The 26,698-nt window shown below is 42.4% G+C and overlaps 1 protein-coding gene across 1 annotated transcript in view; it reads right to left on the bottom strand.

Moving 5' to 3' along the window:
- Nucleotides 1-13,217, bottom strand: part of ITPR2 (inositol 1,4,5-trisphosphate receptor type 2) — a 590,339-nt gene extending 577,122 nt beyond the window's left edge. Inside the window, exon 1 of the mRNA XM_075551968.1 lies at nt 12,800-13,217. Within this exon, the coding sequence (XP_075408083.1) occupies nt 12,800-12,891 (92 nt within the window). The 5' untranslated portion in view covers nt 12,892-13,217. The remainder of the gene's footprint in view (nt 1-12,799) is intronic.
- Nucleotides 13,218-26,698: the final 13,481 nt, after the last annotated feature.

Below are 26,698 nucleotides of genomic sequence, written 5' to 3'. Positions count from 1 at the left end.
AGTCACGATAGACCACATATTGTATGATGTCATTTTTATGAAATGTCTAGAATCGGTAAATCCATAGACAGAAAGCAAATTGGGATTCAGCTAGGGCTGGAGGCAACAAAGGAGTAAGGACTGCGTGCTAATGAGTACAGGGTGTCCTTGGGGTGATGGAAGTCCTCTGAACGGACTGCAGTGATGACTACACAGCTCTACGAGTACACCGAGAAACACTGACTCATACTGTAGACACGTGAATGCTGGGATAGATGGTGTCATAGTGGTTTACACATTGGGCTGCTAACTAGTGATAAGGTCAGTAGTTCGAAACTACGAGCCACTTCCCAGGAGAAAGATGAGGTTTTCTCCTCTCATAAAGAGGTGAAGTCCTGGAAACGCACAGAGGCGGTTCTACCATTCCCCAGAGGGTCACTCACTGTAAATTGCATTCAACTTGATGGCAGTGAGGGCTTTTTTTACTCTCTCATACTTAAAGACGTATAATGGTTTGTAAAAAGCCTTACCTCTGCTACTTTAAATTTCTAAAAATACCTTGTGGAAAGGAGTGGGTATAATTATTATTTCCACACCATAGTTCTGTTTTTGAGGCAACAATAAATCGCCTACTAACTGGTGGCATTAACTGAAGCCTGAGCCCTCATAGCTCTCTCTCTCTCCTGCACAGCCCACTGGCCCTGATATCGGCAGAAATCAGAACTCTGCTCACAGTGATTTTCCTGAAAGCCAGGTCTGGGCATTGTGACTTGCCTTCATGGACAGAAATGTTAATCAAATTCAATCGGGGCCCAAATCACATCACCCTGTCATCTGAAATTTAAGAATAGAGACACAGCATATAGGGATTGATAGAGTCACGCCATGTGTATAAATAGTTAGGCGCAGAGAAGGCCCCACCCTTGAAATTGCCGCAGCAGTCCTGGGTTCTTGCCCTCCCGGCGCTTGAGTATTCAGTTCATCGCTCACTGTCTTGGAGCATCTCCAATAGCCTTACAATAAATTGCCTTCTCTGCTCAAACTAGCCAAAGATGGTTTCTGTTCCTTGCAAACAACAGCAACAAAACAAAATCCTATTTGTAAAAGAAGAAGACGTCCTTGGGCCAGTGAAAACGGTCAACCCACTGCACTGCTAAGCAAAAGGTTGGAGTGCACCCAGAAGTACCTCAGAAACGTAGAGAGTTCCTTCCAAGAAGTCAGTCCTTGAAAACAACACGGAGCACATCGTCCTACTGTGACACCCAAGGTGAGGCACAGATGTTTTGACTTGGGAGATCAGATAGTGAGAGCTGGGTTAACAAGAGAGACCTGTTGACTGTGAAGCGTTTCAAGAACATGTATTGTTTGCAACTAACTAACGACATGTGGATTGGGATACGAGTTGGAGAACCCTTTCTTCTCTGAAATCCTTACACATAAAGCACAACAACTTTGTCATCTAATTTGTTCGGTTGCTGTCATGTGGAGTAAACTCTTATATTGAATTCTGATCATCCCTACCATTCTTTACAGAATTAGAAGACCCGTTTTCAACAATATATGGCAGGTACTAGTGTCTGCCCTTAGTGATGTTTATTTCCTAGTCATGACTACCACAGAGAACTAAAAGAAAGTCTCAAAAGACTACATATTCAAAAACTAGTTCATTCGAAAAAAAATACCTACATTTTCTCTAAAACTCGTTTGAGGAATTCTCTTGAATAACTGATAGATAGTAGTAGTCCACATTAAATATGTAAAACCAAAGGAGAATCCGTGTGTTGAATTGTGGTGCTGGAGGAGAATATTGAAAGTACCATGGGCTGTCTCAGAGGAAGGACAGCAGAGTGCTCCCTAGAAACAAGATGGGGAGACTTCGTCTGAAACCAGTCCCTGGGAAAGGTCATCATGCTCGGTAGAGGCGCAGTGAAAACGAACAAGGGCCGGCCCCGACCCCGTGACTCCCGCATAGAAACGACAGTCAGAATGCGCAGAAGTGGGCAGGGTTTCCTTCTGTTGTGCGTGGGGTCACTATGGGTCAGAGCCGTCGCCATGGCACCTAGCAACAACAGTCGTCCAGCTTTTCGTCATTTGCACAGTCTGACTTCTATGATATTACAGCATTGGTTCAAAGCCCTGCAGAACAGACAAGCCCTCAATCACACATGCCTGACTTCTCAGAATTTAGATATAAATTTAGATGATGCTTTGCTCCCTCCTCATTCTTCCTCTATATTCATGGCAATCTATCTATGATCTTGATCAGTGGTAAAAAGGGAATAAAAGGATAAATGGACGGTGGATCCCCTATATACCAGACAGGCTGTAGTACACCAGGTTGGAACGCTTGGGTATCCTGAACAGTCAGTCGTGTGCTTCTGAGGCAAAATGTTAAGAACTATTTTAGATGAAAAGGTGCCCTTGTTATTACTTCTCCGGGCATCCTTTGCCAGGTTGTTGTTTACAGCACTCTAAACGGGTTCATTATTCATAAAGAAAATCTACGTTGTAGCAGGGCTTGGAAGAGCTGAGAAGAAGGAGTACAATCATTACGCCCAAGGGTGCTGGATACACACATTCATTCGCCCACAGGATTGCACACTTTCTTCTTGGCTGAGCCAGCCTCATTGTCACCTGTCTCACCAAGTTCCATACAAATGACAAGAACGGAAGCTTCTCTGAATGCACTGAGAGGATCCGCTCCAAATGTAAACCTCTTGTATTTGAAAAATATAAAGTCTGTTCTTCGGATTATTTCCTCTGTTTTGCACACTGAGATGTTTTACACATTTCAATAATATCAAATTATTCACTTCTGTTTTTGAAGTGATTAAAAATGATATTAAAATTTCACCAAGTTTTTTAAGGCAAGGAAAAAATACAAGAATATATATCCTAATTATCCTTCAACCCCCAAACCCAAATCAGATCAAAGGTTTCCAAGGCTGTCAATCTTGAAGGGAACAGACAGACTCTTCTTTCTCCCACAGAACACCTGGTGGTTTGTGACCACTAACCCTGGGGCTGGCAGTCCAGTGCTGAGTCCACAGCATCAGCAGAGGTATAACCACACTGCAAAGTACAGCCTCACTCCCACCGTCCCCACAAAGTCCTTCACGGGTCATCCCAGAGAGAGCCTTCCTCTGACTGCCTGCGATTCTGTCTTTATCTCTTGGCATTTAGAAAGAATCCCCTTATGCTATGGTTATTCAGTCCCACTCTTCTTTCCATCCCTACACAGTACGTCACTGATTTAATGTATTAGACACTCCCATGTATCAGGAACGGTGGGAAGCACTGGGCACGCTGCTGCTGCTGCTGCTGCTGTTGTATGCTATGGAGCTGATTCTCCCTCCACAGCGACCCCATGCAGGGTGACGCAGCATGCACGGTTTACGATCCAGTTCCTGGTCTTGTGCCTCTTATAGCCCTGAAAGCAGACGAGGTGTCAAATGTACTGATGTCTCCCATCGACCATAGTCAAAGGTCATTCTACAAATTCTCCAAAGAAGATTACGTGTTTGAGATAATAATTAAAAATCGGTTAACAGGGTCTCTTCACCCTGGTATCCCCAGTATAATATAAATAGCTGCTGGATCAACGAATGAGTTAATCTGCAATGCGCTCAAGGTAAACAGCATCATCAGGGAAGTTACATGGACATAACTCATAATGTGTGCACTTGCTTCAGCTTCAGTATTCATTTTCTTCCTGAAAAATCTGATAATGAATTGTTCCGAATTCAAGGTTACAGATTAGAATGTGTATTTTGGCATAAACTGTATAATAGTCATTGTTAGTGGATTTCTGATTTGAATTTTAACAGAGCTAAGACATACACCGCAAAGATATTTTAAAAACATGTAATGCACTTCAACTCTCCTAACAAACCAATGCCTACAGAAAGTGGCTGAACGTTCAGACAAATGAGGCCTCGTCCTTCGTGCTGAGATTACTAATGAGCAAGGCAGTTATAGACTAAAATGTGTATTTCTCATATGTCAAGCAGACTTCTAAAATAAAACAGAATACAAAGTTACTGCATGAGTTGTGTCAACAACCTAAAAGTGCTCATTCGTACTGGTCAGACAAATATTTCTTCATAATAAATTTTAAAACACCAGTAGTAGCCAAGAACAAACTCCATGATGGTAAGCTAGGACCTTCTATTTCATGAACATGCAGTTTCCTAGTTGTGGTTTCCCTCCACTGACCATGACCAGGCAAATGCTTTATTTAAGCATTTTAAAAATAAATGTTTGCTTAACAGTAGGAGAAAACTGAAAAATCTTTAGAACCATCACTTTCATTTTACTTAACTTTCCTGACTATAAAAAATAATAGATGTCTAAGCAAAGTAAACATGAGAGAGGTCTTCAAAAAGTTCATGGGAAGCATGCATTGTGAGGTGGGGGGGGGGGGGGGACTATGCAAAGATTTCAAAATAATTAATCACCAAATGGATTTGCACTAAATTGTTATAACATGTCTGAGTAGAATCTGGTTTGAGACACAAAGAATGCTAGCACGTCAGTTTGAAAAAATTCACTGTGAAAGCAATATAAATTCTGCTAAAATTCGTGCAGGAACAAACAAAAAGTATATGGTGATGGTTGAATGGTAGACAGGAGCCATGATGGTGCAGTGGGTTATGTTTTGGGGTGCTAACCACAAGGTTGGCATTTTAAATCCCCCAGTCACTCCTTTGGAAAAAGATGAGGCTATCTGCTCCTGTAGAGATTTGCAGCCTAAGAAACCCCAGAGAGGATCAGTATGAATCAGAATCAACTCGATGGCAGTGGGTTGGTTTGGGAACTTGAGGTCAAAGAGTGGTGAAAACATTGCTGCTTTATAAAATGTTTCTTTCATTATTCAACATGTATATAATTTTCCATATGAGAAGGTCTCACCTAAGTCAACATTGAAGTACATAGCTAGGTAGGCACACACACAAGCAAGCATCAATGCATTTGCAAAGGTATAGGTTTTTTTTGTTAAACGAATAAAAGATCATTGAAGCGTTGCTTCTGTTATTATAATCTTGTGATCCATTACCAAGGTCTGATATACAAAGGGTAATATTCACCTTTATATTATACCATAAATTTGCCATAAAAGTCTGCTGTTACTTCTCTTATATTTATATATGGCATTCCGTGTGCTTATCATTTTACATTGAAAACGTTGAATGTAGAATGTTCTGTTTATTTTCTGTATGGGTCCTACCTACTATCTGTATGAGACCAGTTCCAAACAGAAAACACAATTGGGAAGGAGTGAGGGGAGGTGTGTTGAAGAACTCTATTAAACCTAGAACAAAGCCAGGCAGTTGTCTCTAAATTCAATTCCATCAAAGCCAAGCACTGGAGGACACTGGAAGAGTGAAAGTTGTTCTCTGCCAGAATGGGTGAAAATGTAGTTTCCAACCAGTTCTCCACAATTGAGTCATAGCCCAGTGAGGTAAAATGAGAATGGATGAAATTTTGTAAAATGTGTGGAGACAAGAACAGGAAAAATGATGAGCGGAGACTCTGCTAGCAACGGAACCTCCCTCAGAGAAAATGAGGGCAGCAGGCATGGTACATGGCACACGATTCTCCGAACTGGTCCTTTGGAAAGTGCAGTGGCCCACTCAGAGATGCCAGCGACCGTCCTGCTTTGACTGTGAGTTGGTTTCCATAGTCCTGGCAGTAACCCAGTCTCCTATATCAGCTTCCTGAAAGGGTTCACCACACCTCTTCCCAGTATCCCAATTCCAGGACTTCAACACACAATTTTTCTTTTTCTAGTTTTCCTTCCACTTTGCTCAACTTTTTTTCATTCGGGTTGGTTCTGGTAGCATCTCCTCAGCCAATGACTGCATCCGTTCAAGAGCACTGGGCTACAAATGAAGTACTGTTTATGCCATCACTTCCAGGTTAAAGAAATACTCTGCCTTTCTACTTAAAATAGTCTTTATGTTCACTTCAGAAGCTCTCTTGCTTCCCAAGCTGATTTCAAGTTTCATAACAGTTTACGTTGCTCAGCCTTGGAACTTCCAAAACAACTCAGCATTGAAGACTACATTATCTTCCTCTTCCACACCAAACATACACACATGTCCACTCAGATTTGAGATAATTTACCACATTATCAAGGCAAAATAAGCTTATATGGCTAGTTATGGCCAGAACTAATGGCTATTAGTTGGAAAGGCTCTATTGGAAGATATTAAATATAAGTTACAAGCTATGCAAAAATAGAGGTTTACCGTATCCACTCCTTGTTCCATATACAACTCTAAATATTCATCAAACAGTCTTAGTAACAGTAAGATTCCTAAACTATAATAACAACATAAGTAAACAAGTAAAAGATGATAATCAATCATGTGTGCAAACATTTAAGAATCCAAAATGTTATTTGGGGAAAAAATTAGTAGGGAAAATCCAAGGGACTATAATTGGAATCAATAAAATTTCAGTGTTGTTCATCTACAGAAATAAGCCAAGATTATAAACTGTATAACCCACATCTCTCATTCATTGAATGTGAAAACAAAGGCATTGAAAAAGTCATTGAGTTGAACAAAATCTCACAGTAGGTAATCAAAAGGGACCCAATCTGTTGTTACTTTGGCTCAGAGACTATTATGATGCTCTAAGGTCACTGTAGCAATTGATGGTCACTTAACACTTTCAGAGACCTTAACAGTGAGCACTGGTACTTTGTAATCCCTAAAAGGAAACTTCAAGCCAAAGGCAACAATCTGTTGAACAAACACACAGCTGTACAAACACTAGTCAGTTATTCACCCCTCAACCATGCCCAATACAGTCATTGGAGAATGATAGTTTTCACTGATTTTACTGTCCTACCCATCCCAGCAATTCTGCTAGGTTCACGCCTCGCTCCATGATGTCTATACCCAGAAATATTATTATACCCAGATACCCAAATTACTATACCCAGAAATATGAAATGCCAAGTGACAAAGGAAATAAATCCCAGTATACAAAAAAATGGAAGGAAGGGGTGCAAATTATACTGCATTTAAAAGTGTAGCATTTCAAAAACTTTCTCTCCTTCCCTTCTGAAAATATAAACTATAACCCTAAAATGTGCCCATAGAACGAACGTTTATTTAAAATATCTTCACCATCTTCCTCCAGTAGGATTTAAGGCAGTTTTTCCTAAGTCAAGATGGAGATTGTCTATATAGAGCTTCACATGAAAAAGCAGACTAGAAAACACGAGCCCAGCCTCCTCTAGCACACAAGCCGGGAGGAACAATCCTGTGCCTCAGTTTGCAACAATTCGGGCCTCAGAAACATCAGATAGTGCTGGTTAAAGGACAACCCTGGAAAGAGGAAGAAATGCAAATCTGTGCAACTGGGGCATTCAAATTTTCCAGAAACAAAGCTTCTCTGATTCTAGAGATGGAAGAAGCAGGCAGAGAACTCAGCTTGAAAAGCTCGGTCACAGAGCCTAAGGAAATTCTCCACATCCTTGGTCCAAAGGGACTTCCAGAAAGGTCTACTAAACTCACATAGAGTCAAGCTGTGTGATTTTGTCGGCTGAAAAATGCTCTGCCTTCTTATGGAACCCTAAATGCCAAAGAATACCAGGGAAGAGCCTCCAAAATTCACTCACACAGTAAGTGTTATGATAGAAATGGCCTTGTACGCATTCCCTTGGAATGCTGGGGAGTTCTCATTCATTGCCTTCCTAAAGGGAATTCGGAAAATGAACTCACACGACCAAAAGTGTCAAGTGAATGAAGAGCTAAGAGTAAATTGAATTTTCAGCACTGGTTTATGTGACAGTGGGACAAATCATTTTGGATGAATAGATACAAGGCCAATATTGTCAATCCACCTCTCTGATTGCCATGTATAATTCATAGGGGTTTTGGAAAGATAAAAGGGATGCAAAAATATATGTATAATCTGAATTTTCCTATCTATATAGCTATATAATCTTCCTAGCCTATAGATTTTGATATATATATATATAATATTTATCTAAAATAAATCAGGGTCTTTTGTTTCTCTCATTCATTTTTATAATGCCCCCTAGTGAAGTGGGGGGGGCGGAAAGTGAAGAAGAAACAACTGTACGCTCCTTTTATCTTCCAGAAGTTGAAGCTTGGTGACCTAGAGGTGTGCATTGGGCTGCAACTTGCAATGTCAGCAGTTTGAAACCATTCGCTGTTCCATGGGAGAAAAATGAGGCTTTCTACTCAGTGCGGGAAACTCACAGGGACACTTCTATCTGATCCTAAAGGGTTTCTATGAATTAGAATTGACTCGATAGGAATGAGTTTGGGTTTTTTTTCTTTAAGAGAAAAAATGGTATGAACCATTAGCAGCAAACCTCCAACTTACCATCCAACCAAGCAACCACCCCACTGCCATCTAGTCAATTCCAAATCACAGCAACCCTGAAGGGTTTCTAAGGCTATAAATCCTTACAGAACAGATAGCCTCATCTTTCTCCTTCGGAGTAACTGGTGGGTTTGAACCATGGACCTTGCAGTTGACAGTCCAACAGTTAAGTGACAGCACTGGAAGAGTAAGGAAATTCAACTACAAATTTGCTATCTGTTTTCAGTACACAGAGTATATAAATAATAACCCTACAATAATATAAGGAGAAACTATAACTAACATGCTGCTTCACAAATTGATAGCACTGAACCTAACTTGCAAACTAAAAGATGTACCAGTGATACTTTAAGTTAACGGAGGAGATGATGCTACTTTACCTGACAATGTGTGGTTTCATGATCCATTGGAATGAATCATGGCCGTTAAAAAATAAATAAATAAATAAATAGCTGTTCAGAGATCTTTTTTTTTTTAAGCAGAATGAATGTATTAATCATTTCAAAAGGTCCTGATTTCTTGGAATAGGCAAGTCAGATGATTATATCCCATTGACTTAATTAAGTCATTAAGAAATTAAGTGGGATATTTTCTCAAGCACTGAAACTTTACATCTCCAACTTTTAGAAAATTATTCTATATACAGAATCCCTAACTTTCAAAACTACCAGCCTGTGAATAAAAATCACTCTACAGAGCTAATAATAAGTAGTCTAAGAATGAAGAATGTGTTCTAAAATTGATTGCAGGGATAACTGGACAACTCTTTTTAATACATTTAAAGTATTGAGTTGTATGGCATATAAATTACATAACCCTAAAACTTAATTTTTTTTAAAAAGAGTACCCAGAGAATACTGTCACTTTAAGCTCTGATAAAATAGCCTGGTTGGGTAATTAAGGTCATAACTCAGTTTTAGCTCCTTATCTGAGAACTCCCACAGAAATACACACCCGATGGCTGAAGGAGCAGAGAAATCACAGCGCACTGCAAGTGGCTGCGGGCAGATCCTCGTGTCTTGGCACATGCAAGACTTAAGGTCAGGAAAACAAATCATCTTCTCAAGCTTCCTTTTCTCTCTGGTATGTGTGTGTTTTTTAAGAGATCCTTTATTAAGTCTTAAATAAGACAAAAACTAGACAAAGGGGGAAAAATCATCTAAATGAGGGAGGCTGTCAGCATAAGGTTGTAATGGTATCCAAAGTAGTCACAGCCATGAAGCTAAATATAAAGCTTGGAACCAAGGAAACTTCTCATCAAAACAATGATTGGCAATCGATTTATCACAGCGAAAGGCAGTACATGGAAACAATAAAGAGACCATGATTAGGATAGGCACACCACTGCCAAAAGCTAACGAGATTGGTTCAAGACCCTCTGACCACCTTGTTTGGGGTATGGTTCATGGCTATGAGACTCTAGTATCCCAGTTTCCATCAAGGACACCCACAGGCAAGTTCCTGGAAACAAGGCTACCCCTCCCTGGGATGTCAGTGGCAATCTACTTTCAAACACACTCTGCCTGTAAGAACTCAGTGAAGGCTGAATTTATGGAGAGACTCAAAATGGATTTAGCACTCTCACTGTAAACCATAGCCTTTTGCAAACCTAGTGCTTAAAATTTAAATTCTAATATGTCCCCTCCCCTGATCGTGGATTTTGTTAAAAATCCTTTGATCACACTTAGGTTGATGTACTTTCTTTGGCCCTGACTGGTTTGATGGCTCCCTTAGACGGTCATTTGTTTTAGGCAAACCCTTTAAGACCCCAGACATAATCTTGTCTGATAACTGGCATCACCTGACTCCTCCTCTTATATAACTTTTTAATTCAATATGTAGAATAGGAAATGATTACTTTAAGAATTATAAGAGCCTTTTAAAAAGAATGTTGCAGATGTTTTCTGAAAGTAACTTAGTTTTTTAAATTTTCATCAACATTATTTGCATATTGCACACAGCAGAGATTGAAACTGCCCATTAATAAAATTATTAATAGTTTCTGTTTTATTTTTATGTGAAAAAGAGCACACTTTCCGAGCTGTCTGAGTTTAAAGAATTAAAGTGCTACATTTTTATGTCCCACAGATGTAATAATGTCATTACTTTGTCAAGTGAGATATAAAATTTTAATTTTACCATTTTGCTTGATTAACTGCTGCAGATTCTTCAGTGAAGACTAGGAATTGTACTGCAGCACATCATGTCTTTCACCGGTAACTGTCTTGTGGTGGGTTCCAAAAAGAGGTCCTGAATTAAGTAAAGAAAGGGCTCTAACGGTCTAATGTAAAATTACCTGAACCTCGGGGCAGTCTGCCTTAGAGAAAGAACATCAGCCAAGCTTCACTAGTGGTAGTATTTCTAAAGATCATTCATCATCTCAGAATCCAGCTACCCAAAAGTCTTGTCACATTATCTGCAACAACATCCAACCCATTAGCAGCAAAATAATATGCCGCATCGATAGATTCTAAGGAAAGTCAGTTTATAAAATGCTAATAAGAAACAGTGAATGCAAATAAGTTATTTATAAAAATACATAAACTATGCTAAATGTTATTCAAGCTGATTTTCTCAAGACCTAAAGATTAAGATATGCAGGCAAAGGAAAGCACACTTGGCTGGGAACCTGGAGATGGGATTGGGGCTCCAGCCTGTGGCACGCGTTGCCTCTGTTTCTGGGGGCACAGCACATTATTTCCCAGGGGGTAGTTTCCTGATCTCTAAACTGAGTAGTGAACGACTCCACAACTTCCAAATATTCATTTCCTGATTTACCCTCCATTGCCCTGCTACTAATTCTTTTATATTGTGCTTACCCATTCCATTGCTGAACAGGACCTTATAAAATATGGCCTTTCGTTTGCATGGATTTTATACTCTATTTCTAATCCTTTTATCATTTTCTCCACAAAAATAATGACTGCTCACAGTAGTGGCAATTACTATAACAGTTAATACTTACATACGTGTGCATGATGTGCCAGGCACTGTGCTAAACACTTGCTATGCATTAACACCACAACCCTAAGTAGAATCCACTAGCACTCCCATTTCAGACCAGAGGAGGTGGAAGCATGGAGAGGTTTGTGTAACTCACTAGAATCTTAATGTGTTAGTGGGGGAAGACAGGACTGAACCCTAGGCATTCTGGTCCTAAAGTCTTCCATGCTTAATTTCCACATGCGGGACACGAAGCATTTAAGAGCTGAGTTCATCTACAAAACGTTGCTGGCAGGCCAAAACTCAATTGTGCTTGTAATTCTTTCAAAAGCCATGGAAGTTTCTGATTTACAAACCCAACATCAGTGCTTGCCACCCGTACTTTTTTTCGTCCATGCTTCAGCTTCATAGGTAAATATTATTGATTGTGCAGGGATTAAATTAAATCTCCGTTGGTTCCCTCACCTACTGGTAGAAATGCACAAATAACAGGAGTCTGGAAGTACTGGTGACTTCCACATCCCAGGACTGAGTAGGAAGCACTCCGTTACAACATGTCTCAAAGTCATGACCCAGGCAGGACATTTCATATGGCCTAAAACGCAACAGCCAGACAGCGAAATACCAGTTCCAGAGCCTAAAATCTCTCAAACTCGGCAGAAGTATCAATTTTTAAAAAAACCACAAACCTGTGTAGCAAAATATAGTTGCAGAGTACATTTAAGGTGTGAGCTTGTATTCATAATCAAGACAGATTTAAGAAATACTGGCCTTCGAGTAAGTCCCGTTTAACTATATCTATCCCATTCCTAAATCAATCTCGAATCTCAAGAACCGTACATTACGCTTGGCTGACTTCCAGGGGAAGGTCAGCATTTCAGTGGGCCAAGACCTGGGAAGGGAGAAAGCAGGTCAGAATTCTAGAACCCCCGCAGGCTGGCAGAGACCTCCTCTGGTCACAGCGCTGCAGACACCCCCAGGCTGCCCCCAACAGCAAGGCGAGTCTCCGGTTGGCAAGGCCCAAAGGAAATTACTTCAACGAATAAGAGACAGTGAGCTCCGCACGCAGGAAAATGCCACACTCCTAAGCTTGAGGTTCATGCCCAAGGCCACGGACTGGTACTGGCTGCTCTTTGGACCGAGTGGCTGAGACACAGGACTGAGACAGCTCTCGAGAAAAAGATGAGGAAAGGGGTTGGGATTGCTTCGTTTTACTTTGCAGGGAAAACAAATCCCCCTTTTTAATGAAAACAACCCCTGGAGACGCCAGCTACTTCTTTGCCAGGCCTGTCTTGGGGCTTTTGAATCACTTCCTCCTTTTCTGAAGTGTCTCTGAATGTGAGAGTAAGAAGTTGCTTGCTTCCTGCAAGCGAGCCGAGCGCCCGGCGCTGTCCGCGGGCACAGACCCGGCCCGGCGTGGCCACGCTGGGCGGCAAGGGGCCGGGCGACGCGGCGGCACGAGGAGGGGACGTGGATGGGTTCGGAGCTCCGGGAGGGCGAGCGCGCTTACCCCAGGGTGCTGATGAAGCCGTTGACGGAGCCCTCCGCGTACAGGGACACGATGTCCCCGATGTAGAGGAAGCTGGACATTTTATCGGACATGCTGCCTCATGCTCCAGCGCGGACGGACGTCCCTCCGCTTCCCTGCGCCCTTCGCCGGGCGCCGCCGAGGCTGAAGCGCAGCGGGGCGCGGGGCGGCGAGCGCGCAGCGGGGGGACGGAGCGTGCGCGCGGCGCTGCCCGGCCCGGGAGCCGGCGGGAGCGGAGCCGGAGCCGGAGCCGGAGCCTCAGCCACGCGCGACGTGCACCGCCCGGCCGCCGAGGAGCCGCGGCCGCCGCGTCCCCGGCAGGTTTCCTGTTCCCTTGAGAAGTTTGCTCTCCAACACCTTTGCTCCTCCTCCTGCGCCGTCCCCTCCCCGCCCGCCCGCCGTGCCCTCCCAGCCCGGCGCCCCGCTCGCCGCGGCCCGCACCGCCACCCCGCGGGACCTGGAGGTGGCCGAGCCCCGCGGGCCCCTCGGGGGAGTTTTGGGACCAGGTGGCGGTGCCCATTGGACGAAGGGGGAGGAGAGGCGCCCGGGGTGGGGGTGGGGAGGGGGTGGCCGGGGCGGGTGGCCAATCGGGGAGCGGCGGCCGGGGGCGGAGCGGGGCCCGGGGGCGGGGGCGACTCGGAGACGGGGCCACCCGGGCGGCCACGGCGGTGGCACGCGGGCCGGTGCACGACACGCCAGGGGTGGCGCGGGCAGGGCCTCGGGGTGCCCGGGTCGGGGAGGGGCGCTCCACAGCCAGACCGAGGAGGCCCGGTGTGTGCGGTGACCGGCCCCTCCCCGGGAAGCGAGGGAGCGCCGAGAGGAGGGTGCGAACTGGCGACGGGGCGGGCGCAGGAGGGGACTTGAGTGAGCCAGGGGAAGTCTGGGCCAGCAAAGGGGGGAGCCGGCGCGGGAAGGGGTGGTGCGCGGTGTGCTGAGCGAGGGAAAGGACGGCGTTGGAGTAAAGCGGAACTAATAAAATGAAATCGATATGTAAAATCAAGAGGAGACTCTATTTGGAGTACGTAGGTTTCTGTTTCTCGGGTGTCTGGCAGAAGCACTCCCTGGCTGGCTCCGCAGGTTTTTTACCTGAGAGCTCCAAGAAGCTGAACCTCCCCCTTCAGCCTCCAAGGCTTCTCCTTCTGCACCTCCTTAACGGCCTCCGGGAGCCGCCCCCCCCCGCCCCAGCCCCCCAGCCCCCGCTGTCACGGTCACACTGACAGCTCCCCTTTGTTTACATTTAAAGTTGCTGACACTTGGGCTCCAGCGGTTATCAAGGAAGCGAGGCGGGACTAGTATCTCCAGCCCTTCCTTGGTGGCTTTTATAGCCCTGTGTCATCATATTAAAAAAAAAAAAAAAAAGTCTTACTCTTCTCAAGATGCAGGGGAGCCAAACTCTGTGCCGCAGTTATGACATCGGGCACCCAATCAAAAAGATGGCCACTGAAATACGTAATCCCCGCAGAGCAAGATTTGCAGAAAGGCAGAGGGACTCTGGGCATGCACAAACGGTGTGTGCCAAACTGCAACTGACTGAAATCTTAATTCAGAGTTTGATCATGTCTTAAATCTTACAGTTCGAAGATGAAAATGCACTCAAGTATTTCGCCCTGAGCTTTATATTCAAATAATGGAATGTGAAGGAACAATAAATTGACTAATCAAATGCTTGTGGTTGGAGTGCTTGAAGAATAGAAGAAACTAGAGCGTTAGACAACAGAATCTAGAAACGCCCACAAAGCCCCCTGTGTGTTGAGATAAATTGAATTCAGTTGTGCAACTGACAGAGCTGAGCTCTCTTTTACAAAGGGTTACAAAGCAACGTAGAAGCGTTTATCTTTTTTAAAAGTCAGGGAAAGTATTCCTGTCTACACACTTTATTGTGAGAAACCTTGAAAACATGAGCTATGTGAGCTATTAAAAACTTACAATGAAACAAAAACGATGCCTGAAAATGGAGGGTTCGCTCACTAAGGCAGCGGTTCTCAACCTGTGGGTCGCGACCCTTTTGGGGGTCAAATGACCCTTCCACAGGGGTCACCGGATTCATAACAGTAGCAAAATTACAGTTATGAAGTAGGCAAGGAAAATAATTTTATAGTTGGAGGATCACCACAACATGGGGAGCTGTATTAGGAAGGGGGAGAACCACTGATCTAAGGGATCGATGCTTTGCATGAGGCACAGAGGTGTGCCATGCAGCCAGTGGATGCTCCACAAGTGCTGGTGGAAGGCACGAATGGTCGCTGTTTCCTCAAAGCACACATTATCTGGCAACAACACATTGCAAAATGAGTGGGCAATGGCTTATGCTAATGGTTAGCTGCAAGCTTCAAGCCACGTGCCCAAGTCTAATGCCTTCCTTTCTCTTCATGCCACCTTCTTCACCCACTACCCACCGAGCTAGATCGACTCCTTCCCTACTGGCATGGCAATGGCCAACCAGCCACCAGGTTGGTTCTTGTTCCCCAGCAGGGAAGCCTCCTTATGGATGAGTCTCACCCCTGCTCCCCCACCCCCACCCCCTGTGGCTTAGTGTAAAAGGCCTGCAAGCACTGCTTGCTCCGTGGGGGAAAGATGAGGTGTTCTACCCCCATAAAGAGTTTTAGTCTCAGAAACCCACAGAGCCAGTTCTACTCTTGCCATAGGGTCACTCTGAGTCAGAATGGACTCCGTGGCAGTGAGCTGAATTGGCTATTATGAAAACTGCAGCCTTTCATCTGCTCAGTTCAAAACACCAGCAATCATTTGTGTCTCCCATCCTCTCACACCTCACATTCAGACCATGCTGTCAGTTCTCCCTTCAAACTATTCACCAAGCTCAACCGTATCTCAACACAACCCTGCTCCAGGCCTCCTTCTTCAGGATAACAACAGACTCCTCCTCGGTCTCTCTGTTTCTGCTAGTGCCCTCTTATCCTCTGCTTGCCAACAGACTGATGGCATCAATGGGAAAGAGTAGCTTATCGTCCTGCAATGGCTTCCCATCGCAGAGTAAATTCTAAACTCATTGCCTTATGGCCTATAAGGCTCTTGTACCATTATACAAAATTGCAGGTTCAGAGATGTGTATGAGCATACACCTTCCAATGAGCAGAACAAACCCACACAGCCATTCTGGACAACAGCCAGCCAGGTCTAGCCCATCACCACAAGCTCCACCTCTGGCCACATCTCCCACCATTTGCATCCCCCATCTTTTGTATGACCACCTGGGACTTGCTCACCTTCACACATGCCAAGCCTGCTCACTGGGTAGGGTACTTCACTTGGTATTCTCTCTCCAGAAATGTCCTTCCCACATATATCTGTAATACCCGCTTCCCATCCTCCTTTGGGTCTCTGCACCAATGTCACATTATCAGACGATTTCTTTCCTGAACACCCTCTCTCCAGCCCCACTTACTATCGCTGATTTTAACTTTTTTCTTATGTTTATTGTCACAATAGATATCCTGCATTTGTTTATGTATTTATTATCCTATCTCCCATTCCTGCATCACGCCTTTATAATGGCAGTGAACTTTCTAGTTTTCTTTACTTTTGATCCCCCTACTGTAGAATGGTTCTAGGCATGTGATAGACAATCAAGAACTATATGAAGGCACATGTGCACAGGTACAGATAAGAAATAAGATCTATGACACACAGAATCCAGGAACAGGAATGGGAGTAGCTATAGCAGGAAGGTATGGGGAAGGGGAGAGGGGGTATGGGAGGGAGGAAGGAGGAAATCAATGGCAATGATCGACACATAACCACACACACACACACACACTCCAGGGGGACGAATAACAGAAACCATGGAAGAAGGGAAACAGCAGTCGGTGTAAGATATGAAAATAACCATCATTTATAATGTATCAAAGGGTCACGGGGGTGGGGAAAGAAGGGCTCAATAGAAAGTAAATGTTTTGAAAATAATGATGGTAACATATGTACAAATATGCTTGATATAATTGATGTATGGGTTGTTGTAAGAGCTCTAAGAGCCCCCAATAAAATGATCTTTTAATTAAAAAAAGAAAACTACATGCAGGTGAGTCTAAATGTATTGCTACAAAAATCATAGAACATGTCTGTGGCAGTTATTAATTTCCTGCCAACTTGAGTGAAGGAGTGGAGTCTAGCCTGTCAATCGCATGGCCTTTTCCTGAGAATTCTGGAAACTCCGGTCTTCCTTACTGGAGGCTGGACCCACGCTCTCTGCTATACATTCCTGTTGAGAAGCCACATGGAGACACACTGATGGGGCCAGAACCCTGGAGCTGGAGGAGCCACATGGAGATCCACACCAGCACAGAAATGCTCCCACTGCCACTGGATCTTTTCCTGCATTCCACATCATTGCCTAGCTGCATGAGTCTAAAGAAGAATTTATGGACTAATATCAGATATATGGGTTAATATTGGACTATGGACTTGATCTGGATTGGGCTGGGATGTTTTCTTAATATACAATTACTCTCTCATATGTATATATGCATGTCTCTGGATTTGTTTCTCTAGTCAACCCAGAATAACACCATGTCATTCAACAAAAAGGCCAAAATGTGAAGCTATTCCTTCTAGGGCATATCCTTGATCTAGGTCTATAAGCTTCTGAGGTGGTCTTTCCATCTCTCTAACCCTTCCCTGAAGAATCCATGCTCTTCTATTTACAAAAATGTTGGCATCCTCAAGGGGCTCAAATCGTGTTCTTTTTCAATTTGCAGGAAAGGAGCCTAGTGGGGAAAGATTAGTGGTTCGAATCCACCAACTTCTCCTTGGGGGAAGATAAGGCTACCCTGTTCCTGTAAGGATTTTAAGTCTCAGAAACCCTACACAGAGTTCCAAAGGTAACAAGACAACGTCTGAAGATGCAGGTCAGGCTGTAGGGTGGATGGAGTAAGGTTTTCTGAAATTGCTACCTTCTAACAATGAGAGGTGATGGGAAAGTTTCCTGTGATGGAAAAGTTTCTTCACCACGTGCAGTTTTGAATTTTCTGTAAACTCTTCATATTAAGCCTCAAAGATTATCTTGGATCCTTAGTGAAAACTAGTGAGTGTAACCTTTGGACTAAATTAAAAAATAGTTACCATAACTTTCTAAACTGGTCTCTCTGCCTTGAATTTAACTGGCCCAGTCAACCTCCACAAAATTCACTGTTGGGCCTGTCTTTTTAAAAGGACCCTAAGAAGACAAGGAACCCTAGTGGTTTTGTGGGTTACACCTGGGGCTGCTAATAACAAGGTCAGAAGTTTGAAACTAAAGGGAGTAAAATGAGGTTTTCTACTCCGGGAATGGTTTACAGTCATGGAAACCCACAGGTACAGTTCTACTCCATGCTATAGAGTTGTTATGAGTTGGAATCCACTAGGCAGTGAGTTTTGGTTTTAACAAGACAACTTTATCACTTAGAGTATTTGTCTGCAGCCATAAACTCATTGCAGAACACATTTAAAAACATGTTGTTTGCAATAAACCCCTCCATGTATGATCTGGAATGCTTTTTAATGTGCTCTTTTATCTTCGAATTCAATTGTTCCATGAACATTTTGAATCCCCTGCATAGTGAATGGGTCAGAATAAAAAGTGCTCAGTTCAGTTATCTTTAAAAAAAAGATTCGAAGATCTCTGAGAAGCTTGTTGCCACCAAAGGCAACAATGTTTGAATTGGATTGCAGGTCCATCCTAATCTCAGACACACAGGACCCCCCAAAAATGTTTGAGGGCCTGTAACTGTCCTCTTTTTAAAATTAATACTGGGGATTAACTTGCAGAAAGAGCCATTGGCCTCTGAACTCGCCCAGAAGAGGTGTCCGTGAACTAAGTCTCTAGAAAATATGCATCACAAAGTCTCAAACCAGTCTTGTGAGTGAAGCCTTTTAGTAGAACTGATTCCCTGGCAAGGCAGCCATGGAAGAACTGGCTCAGCCAAGAGGCCTTCCAGGATCTCGAATTTACATATGGTTCCAGAAGGGAAGGACTGAGCACCCAGAGCAGACACAAGCGAAATCTTGGCTCTATAACACTTGAAAGAAGTTTTTGAAACAGGTTTGCTGATGCAATACATTCGATTTCTTAACTGTTGCTTCCAAGAGGGTTGATTGTAGCACCAGCCACCCAAGTAGCTCTTGGCACAACTTTAAAAATCAAAGCGGAAGACTGGATCAAGAAAAAATTTTACTTTAGGTGAACAAGCAAGGAGTAAGCTGGGACTGGAGCCACCAGGGCTAGGACAAGGCCTTAAAGTGGGGGGATGGGGTGGTTGGATTTGCAATTCTTTGCTCTGAAGTAAACTGAAGGGATTATGAATATTTCCAGGGAGTGGCCATGAATATGCATGGGGCGGAGTTATAATTCTTGTCCAGGAAATGGCTTCATTGGACCAATTGAATGGGTGTGGAAGTTGCCACCAGTGCCAATCTTTCTTTCTTTCTCTCTTCTGTTCCTTTGCCCCACTCAGAGAGACCCGCACATCTGAAGTATCAAACCACCTCTAATTCAGAACTCAGAATCCAGTCTTCTCCCGTGGATACTGCCTTTCTTTACACATTCCCTGCAAAAATATCCTCCATGGAGATGACGGAGAAGTCCTGCCTCTCCTCACTCAGTCACAAATGGACAACGCTGTCAATCTACCATAAGCAGTCTGCATTCAGAGTACGGAGTTCTGTGGATTTGTTATCCAATAAACAGATACTAGTCATTTGCACTTCTTGATGGAAAATGTTGGACTAAAAAAATACTCTGAGCTTGAGGCCTCCAACCCTAAGCTGGAAGGAGAATCTCATTACCTTTCTCAACCACTATTATCACAACACTTTTGTGAGGTAGCGCCTGTGGTTCCCACCTTTCCCTCATGGTGCAGCTACCCCCGCCCAGTGGGGTTAACTACTCCCCAAGACCTTAATCTTCTAAACTCATGTTGCTTAGCATATGTAAGAACCATCTGAGTGTTTAATCTGAAAACAGCAGTCTCTGGATGCCATGTTCTGCAACTCTGATTTAGTTTGTTTGGTGTGGGGTTTCCTGTGGTTTCTGAAGTGAGTATTTATGGAAGTGGAAGCAGGGAGGCAGGGATTAAAGTAAACTTCTGATCATGGGAAGGATCTTTAACTTTTATTTTGAAATAATTCTAAATTTACCCCAAAAAATGTTACAAAACAGAGAAAACTCCTCTATAACTTTGACCCAGATTCAGAAATGTTTAAATTTTGCCACAATTGTGTGAGCATTCACTTTCTCTACAAAAGTACATATACACAATGCTTATTCCATAAAACAATTTGAATGTAGACTATATACATCATGTCCATTTAACTACAAATACATCATCAATTCCTAAAAATAAAGATTTTTCTCTTGTATAACCATAGTACAGCTATCAAGTTGAGGGAATGTAGAACTCATTTAAAATTTTAATCTGGTCATATTTCAGTGTTGTCAATTATCTCAATAATGTCTCAAGAATCCCCATCGCCAGTTTGGTACAAATTTCATACCAGGACCACTTATATTATCTAGTTGCCATGTCTCTTTAATCTCTTTTAATCTGTAAAATGCTTTAGCCTTTGTCAACAATGGCATTGATATTTCTGAAGAATACAGGCCACTTACGTTGTAAGTTATACATCAATTTGAGCTTATCTTACCTATCACCACAATTAAGTTAAGGAATTCCAACCAGAATCCTATACAAGTCTCTTTCCTAGGGTGTCTTAACTTCAGGTACACAAAGTTGTCTGTCCCTCAGTCATGATGTGAGTTTTGATCCCTCTAAAAATGTCACCTGGAAAAAAAAGATCTTTTTTTTAAATACTTTTATTGAGGGCTCTTTCATCTGTTATCACAATCCATACATTCATCCAGTGTGTTAAGCACATTTGCACATATGCCACCATCATCATTTTCAAAGCATTCTCTTCCTACTTGATCCCCTTATATCTGTATAATCTCTATGTGCTTGAATTTACTCAGTTTCAACTTGCGTCCCAGAATGTGGTCTGTCTTCGAGTATGTGCCATGAGGACTTGAAAAGAATGTGATTTTTTTTTTTCATTTGAATGGAAAGCTGAAAATATCTATCAGGTCAAGTCGTCCAATTGTGTTGTTTGTAGAGCCTCCTTGTTAAGTTTCTTTCCCTGTGATCTTTTTCAGAGAGTGGTATATTAAAGTCAACTACTATAATTGTTGAGCCTGTGATTTCTTTTCTCATCCTTTGGAGTGTTTGATTTATGAATTCCCCGGGTTTCTCATTGGGTGCATATATATTTATAATACTCACTGCTTCTTGGTCTACTGTTCCCCTGAGCATTATATAGTGCCCCTCCTTGTCTCTTGTTATGGTTTGTACCTTGAGATCAATTTTGTCAGAGATTGAAATTGCTACCCTGCTTTTTTTTGCATTGCCAGTTGCTTGGTACATTTTTCTCCAGCCTTTAATTCTCAGCCTGTTTTTGTCTGCAAGCTTTGGATGTGTCTCCTGTAGGAAGTAGATCTATGGGTTGTTTTCTGAGCCAGTCTGTTAGCCTCTGCTTTTTACTTCTTGAGTTCATTCCATTGATATTCAGTGTTATTACATCCATCTGTGAAGTCTGTGATGTCATCTTGTACCTTTTGTTTTCCTACTTGCCTATCTTATCAGTTTGTGTTGTGTGTGTGTGGTTCATTCTGGCCTTCTTTCTAATACTGAGCTAATGTTATCTTGGGGACTGTTTTCTCTTTGTCGTCCTCTGGGTGAAATTGTTCTATGTGATAGTCTCTTATTTGTGTTCGGCGAGTATTGATCTTCTACCCATACTGGATCGGCAAGGCTCTTTTGTAGGGCTGGACTTCTTTTTTGTGTTATTTGAGTTTTTCCTCTTACATCTTTTTTGAGTTCTTACTTTTCCATCTATCTTAATAGATAATTTGGTGGGTATAATATTCTTGGGTTTGACATATTTTCCTTCAGTTTTTGGAATATGTTACTCTACTCCCTCCTCTTCTTGATTGTGTCACTGATAGGCCCAAACATATTTTTATTTGGGTACCTTTATAAGTGACTATTTGTTTTTCCCTAGATGCTCATATGATTTTCTCCTTTTCCTCATAGTTGGATACTTTAACTCTTATATGTCTTGGTGATTTCTTCTTGGGATTCAGTCTGGCTGGTGTTCTTTTGACCTCCTGAGTGGTTGCCTGATTTTCATTTATTAAGCTGGAGAAGTTTTCTTCTAAGGATTCCCTCACTATTTAAATTGTTGACTTTTTTGTTGTGTCTTGTTCCGGTAGTCCAATTATTCTAATATTGTCTCTCTTCATAGCATCAGACATGGCTCTCAGGTTTTCTTCAGCTTCTCTGATTGTCTTATTTGACTGCTTTTCCCGTTTGCTGAGGTCTGCTTGATTATCCTCTAGGTCACTGGTGTGATTCTCTGCCTGCTCAATTCCGTTGGCAAAGTCTTTTAATTTCCTACTGGATTTTATTATTTCATCCCTTCAGTCTTGTATTACCCTTTGGTAGGTTGCCTTTATCTCCTCTATCATTTTATCCCTTTTCTGTATTGCTTGCCTCATATCCTGTATGACTCCAAACAACATTCTGAAAATTTTCTTCTGTGGCAGGTTAATGTCTGCTTCTTCTATGCACATCGTTAGGTTCATGACTTCTTCCAGCAGTGTCTTCTGTTTCTCCTGATTTTCCGTTGAGGCTGTTGGGGAGAGGTTGTTTTATTATTGGCAAACTGGAACTGAATTCTCCCCCTGGACTATGTCAGGTCAATTTCCTTATGACTTTGCAATTGCTCAAAATCTATGGCTACCCACCCACCCGACCCCCAGGCTATGAGCTCAAGGCAGCTAACAGCACAGGGAGCTCTGGTGTGGTGTCCTGTGACTAGCATTCAGAGGTTCTCCTCCACTCTGGGATTATGTCCCCTTGGGCGTCAGCCTGGGGAAATCGCTGTTCACCCCCAAACTAGGGTGCTGGTAGCTGCTCAGCTGGAGCCAGAGCCCAGTACACAGAGCCTGGATTGATTTAGTGCATTCCCGGTTCACTTTGTGAGTGAGAATTTTTTTTAAGTGGGGTTTAGGACAGACCCTAGTACCCTAATTCTAATTTCAGGACTCCACCTCCAAGTCCCCTACACCTTACCTCTCAAATTTCTGGTCTGGCAGCAGTAGCTCCAGGCGGGTAAACCTAACTGGAAGCCATCTTCTTCCAGTTCTGAAAAAAAGGATCTTAAGAATAATCCCAAACCAATTCTCTTTTGAAGGTGTAGTCCACAGGTTGTCTACAAGGAACAATTCTCTTTTGAAGGTGCAGTCCACAGGTTGTCTACAAGGAACAATTCTCTTTTGAAGGTGCAGTCCACAGGTTGTCTACAAGGAACAATTCTCTTTTGAAGGTGTAGTCCACAGGTTGTCTACAAGGAACAATTCTCTTTTGAAGGTGCAGTCCACAGGTTGTCTACAAGGAACAATTCTCTTTTGAAGGTGCAGTCCACAGGTTGTCTACAAGGAACAATTCTCTTTTGAAGGTGCAGTCCACAGGTTGTCTACAAGGAACAATTCTCTTTTGAAGGTGCAGTCCACAGGTTGTCTACAAGGAACAATTCTCTTTTGAAGGTGTAGTCCACAGGTTGTCTACAAGGAACAATTCTCTTTTGAAGGTGTAGTCCACAGGTTGTCTACAAGGAACAATTCTCTTTTGAAGGTGCAGTCCACAGGTTGTCTACAAGGAACAATTCTCTTTTGAAGGTGTAGTCCACAGGTTGTCTACAAGGAACAATTCTCTTTTGAAGGTGTAGTCCACAGGTTGTCTACAAGGAACAATTCTCTTTTGAAGGTGCAGTCCACAGGTTGTCTACAAGGAACAATTCTCTTTTGAAGGTGCAGTCCACAGGTTGTCTACAAGGAACAATTCTCTTTTGAAGGTGCAGTCCACAGGTTGTCTACAAGGAACAATTCTCTTTTGAAGGTGCAGTCCACAGGTTGTCTACAAGGAACAATTCTCTTTTGAAGGTGCAGTCCACAGGTTGTCTACAAGGAACAATTCTCTTTTGAAGGTGCAGTCCACAGGTTGTCTACAAGGAACAATTCTCTTTTGAAGGTGCAGTCCACAGGTTGTCTACAAGGAACAATTCTCTTTTGAAGGTGCAGTCCACAGGTTGTCTACAAGGAACAATTCTCTTTTGAAGGTGCAGTCCACAGGTTGTCTACAAGGAACAATTCTCTTTTGAAGGTGCAGTCCACAGGTTGTCTACAAGGAACAATTCTCTTTTGAAGGTGCAGTCCACAGGTTGTCTACAAGGAACAATTCTCTTTTGAAGGTGCAGTCCACAGGTTGTCTACAAGGAACAATTCTCTTTTGAAGGTGCAGTCCACAGGTTGTCTACAAGGAACAATTCTCTTTTGAAGGTGCAGTCCACAGGTTGTCTACAAGGAACAATTCTCTTTTGAAGGTGCAGTCCACAGGTTGTCTACAAGGAACAATTCTCTTTTGAAGGTGCAGTCCACAGGTTGTCTACAAGGAACAATTCTCTTTTGAAGGTGCAGTCCACAGGTTGTCTACAAGGAACAATTCTCTTTTGAAGGTGCAGTCCACAGGTTGTCTACAAGGAACAATTCTCTTTTGAAGGTGCAGTCCACAGGTTGTCTACAAGGAACAATTCTCTTTTGAAGGTGTAGTCCACAGGTTGTCTACAAGGAACAATTCTCTTTTGAAGGTGTAGTCCACAGGTTGTCTACAAGGAACAATTCTCTTCACCAGGGAAAGTCTAGAAATTTCTAACATTAAATCAGACTACCCTGTTGAACAAACTTCTAAACCCAGAGTCTAACATTAGTCTACTATGGTTTTCTACCTACAGGGGACAAACTCAAGAAGTTTCCAAGTAGTGCCTTTGAAGTTCTTCTCAGTAGTCCAGAAGTGAGGGTCAAACATCCTCTCTGACTCCACACACATTCCTCTCCATTGCAGGGGGGAGAAGTGGAACTGGAAACACAGCAGCAGCTTCTTCACAAACACTGGTCTTGGCACAAAATTCTCTCTTAACTTCAATGACTCAACTCTTTTATTATGTTCTTGATTTTCTTTCAAATTTTGTACCTTAGTCTTATTTAATGTTTTTCATACCTATGCTGAAACTCACAATTAAACATCCTATTAAAATATTCTTCCAACCTACTTGGAAGATTCCCAATTCTGCTAACCTGCTGTTGAATTTCCCATTGCTTTATCAGACTCTGTTGCCACAGTTCTAAGAACTTGCCAAAATAAAAAGGAGAAGTAATCAGTGGTGTACTTAGAAGGACTTTTACAGATAAATATTAAAAGTATCCACAATCTAAATTTGAAGTTTTAAGAAATGTAACCAATTAAAGATTGGTTTCATCAAACTATTAAAGATGGGAGAAAATAGATAAGTCTTGGTAAAAGAAAGGGGGGGGGCGATATTTAGGAAAAGTTTACAAATATCTCAAATTTTGCCTTCTTTAATTTGCAATGATTCTTCCCGAAGTAAATTTTTATGCTCTCACCTGGATGTTAGAAAAGAATATATCCATCATTTAAAAGTGTTTCCTAAAATGGGCCATACTTGGAAGGCATTGGACTGATGTGGGGAAGAGAGGGTATCCAGGGATTGCAAAAGCAGATCAAAAAACTCCAAACAAACTCACTGTCATTGAGTCAATTCAGACTCGTAGTAATCTTATAGGGCAGGGTAGAACTGCACCCATAGGTTTCCAAAACTGTTAACTCTTTCTAGTAGCAAAAAAAACTCCTCTTTCTCCCAAGAAATGACTGGTGGTTTGAAACTGCTCACCTGTGGTTAGCAGTCTAATGCATAATTCACTACTCTACTGGGCCAAGATTCTGGGTTATAGTACAAAAATTTTTAATTTCAAAGAGACTGCTATGTAAATTATTTTTCTGAAAAGGGGGAGATAGACCAAGTAAATATGAGAACCTATGGTTTAAAAGGATCACATAACTGTACAACAAAATAGGTAAGATCACACGCTTAGATTCGCATAGACTTGTTGTACGTTACTAATTCACTAATTAGTAGGCTTGCTGGCAAATATTTAACCCTTGGGTCTCATTTTGCTCATCTGGAAAATGGGGATCCTAACAGCATCTAGCTCAGACAGTGATTGTGAGGAAAGTGTACTTAAAGGGATTGACACAGTGCCTGGCAAAAAGTCAATCCTCAATAAATGTCAGCTATTATTGTGATTCTCATTGTAAGAAATAATAAAAATCAGAAACAGAAAAGTGGGTAAAGAGAGACAGCAGTCAATGTAAGACATGAATTTTTTATATATAAATTATCAAGGATTCATGGGGAGGCGGGCGGGGAAGGGAGGGAAAAATGAGCTGATACGAAGGGCTAAAGTAGAAAGAAAAATGTTTTGAAAAGGATGATGGCAACATATGTTCAGATCTGCTTGACACAATTAATATACGTATGGATTGTGATAGGAGCGGTAAGAGTCCCCAGTAAAATTAAATTTTTTAAAATTCAATATAATATTTTTAAAGAGATAGTAGAAATCATTAGAAAGCCAAACATCAAAGAAGTTATGATTTATGCAAGAAGGGAGACTAACACCTGAGCCAGCACTGGAACTGTGTCCATACTCCTAGTCCACACCTCTCTAAAGTACACATTAGTGGCTTCAGTCAACACTAGTAAACTCTTGGTATTTCAGGAAACTATTAGCCCTCTTGGAGATGTTTTCATTTTTTACTAGTATATAAAAGAAACCCCAAACTCTTTGCTGTTGAGTAGATACCCGCTCAGAGTAACCCTATAACACAGAGCATAACTTCCACACAGAGTTTTAAAGGGTGTAATCTTTTCAAAAACAGGAATATTTTTTCCATGAAGCATCTGGGAGATTCGAACCAC

Source organism: Tenrec ecaudatus, chromosome 6, assembly GCF_050624435.1.
Source record: "Tenrec ecaudatus isolate mTenEca1 chromosome 6, mTenEca1.hap1, whole genome shotgun sequence".
NCBI lineage: Eukaryota > Metazoa > Chordata > Mammalia > Afrosoricida > Tenrecidae > Tenrec > Tenrec ecaudatus.
Note: the sequence above shows the minus strand (reverse complement) of the source record. Positions and strands in the feature narration are given on the sequence as shown.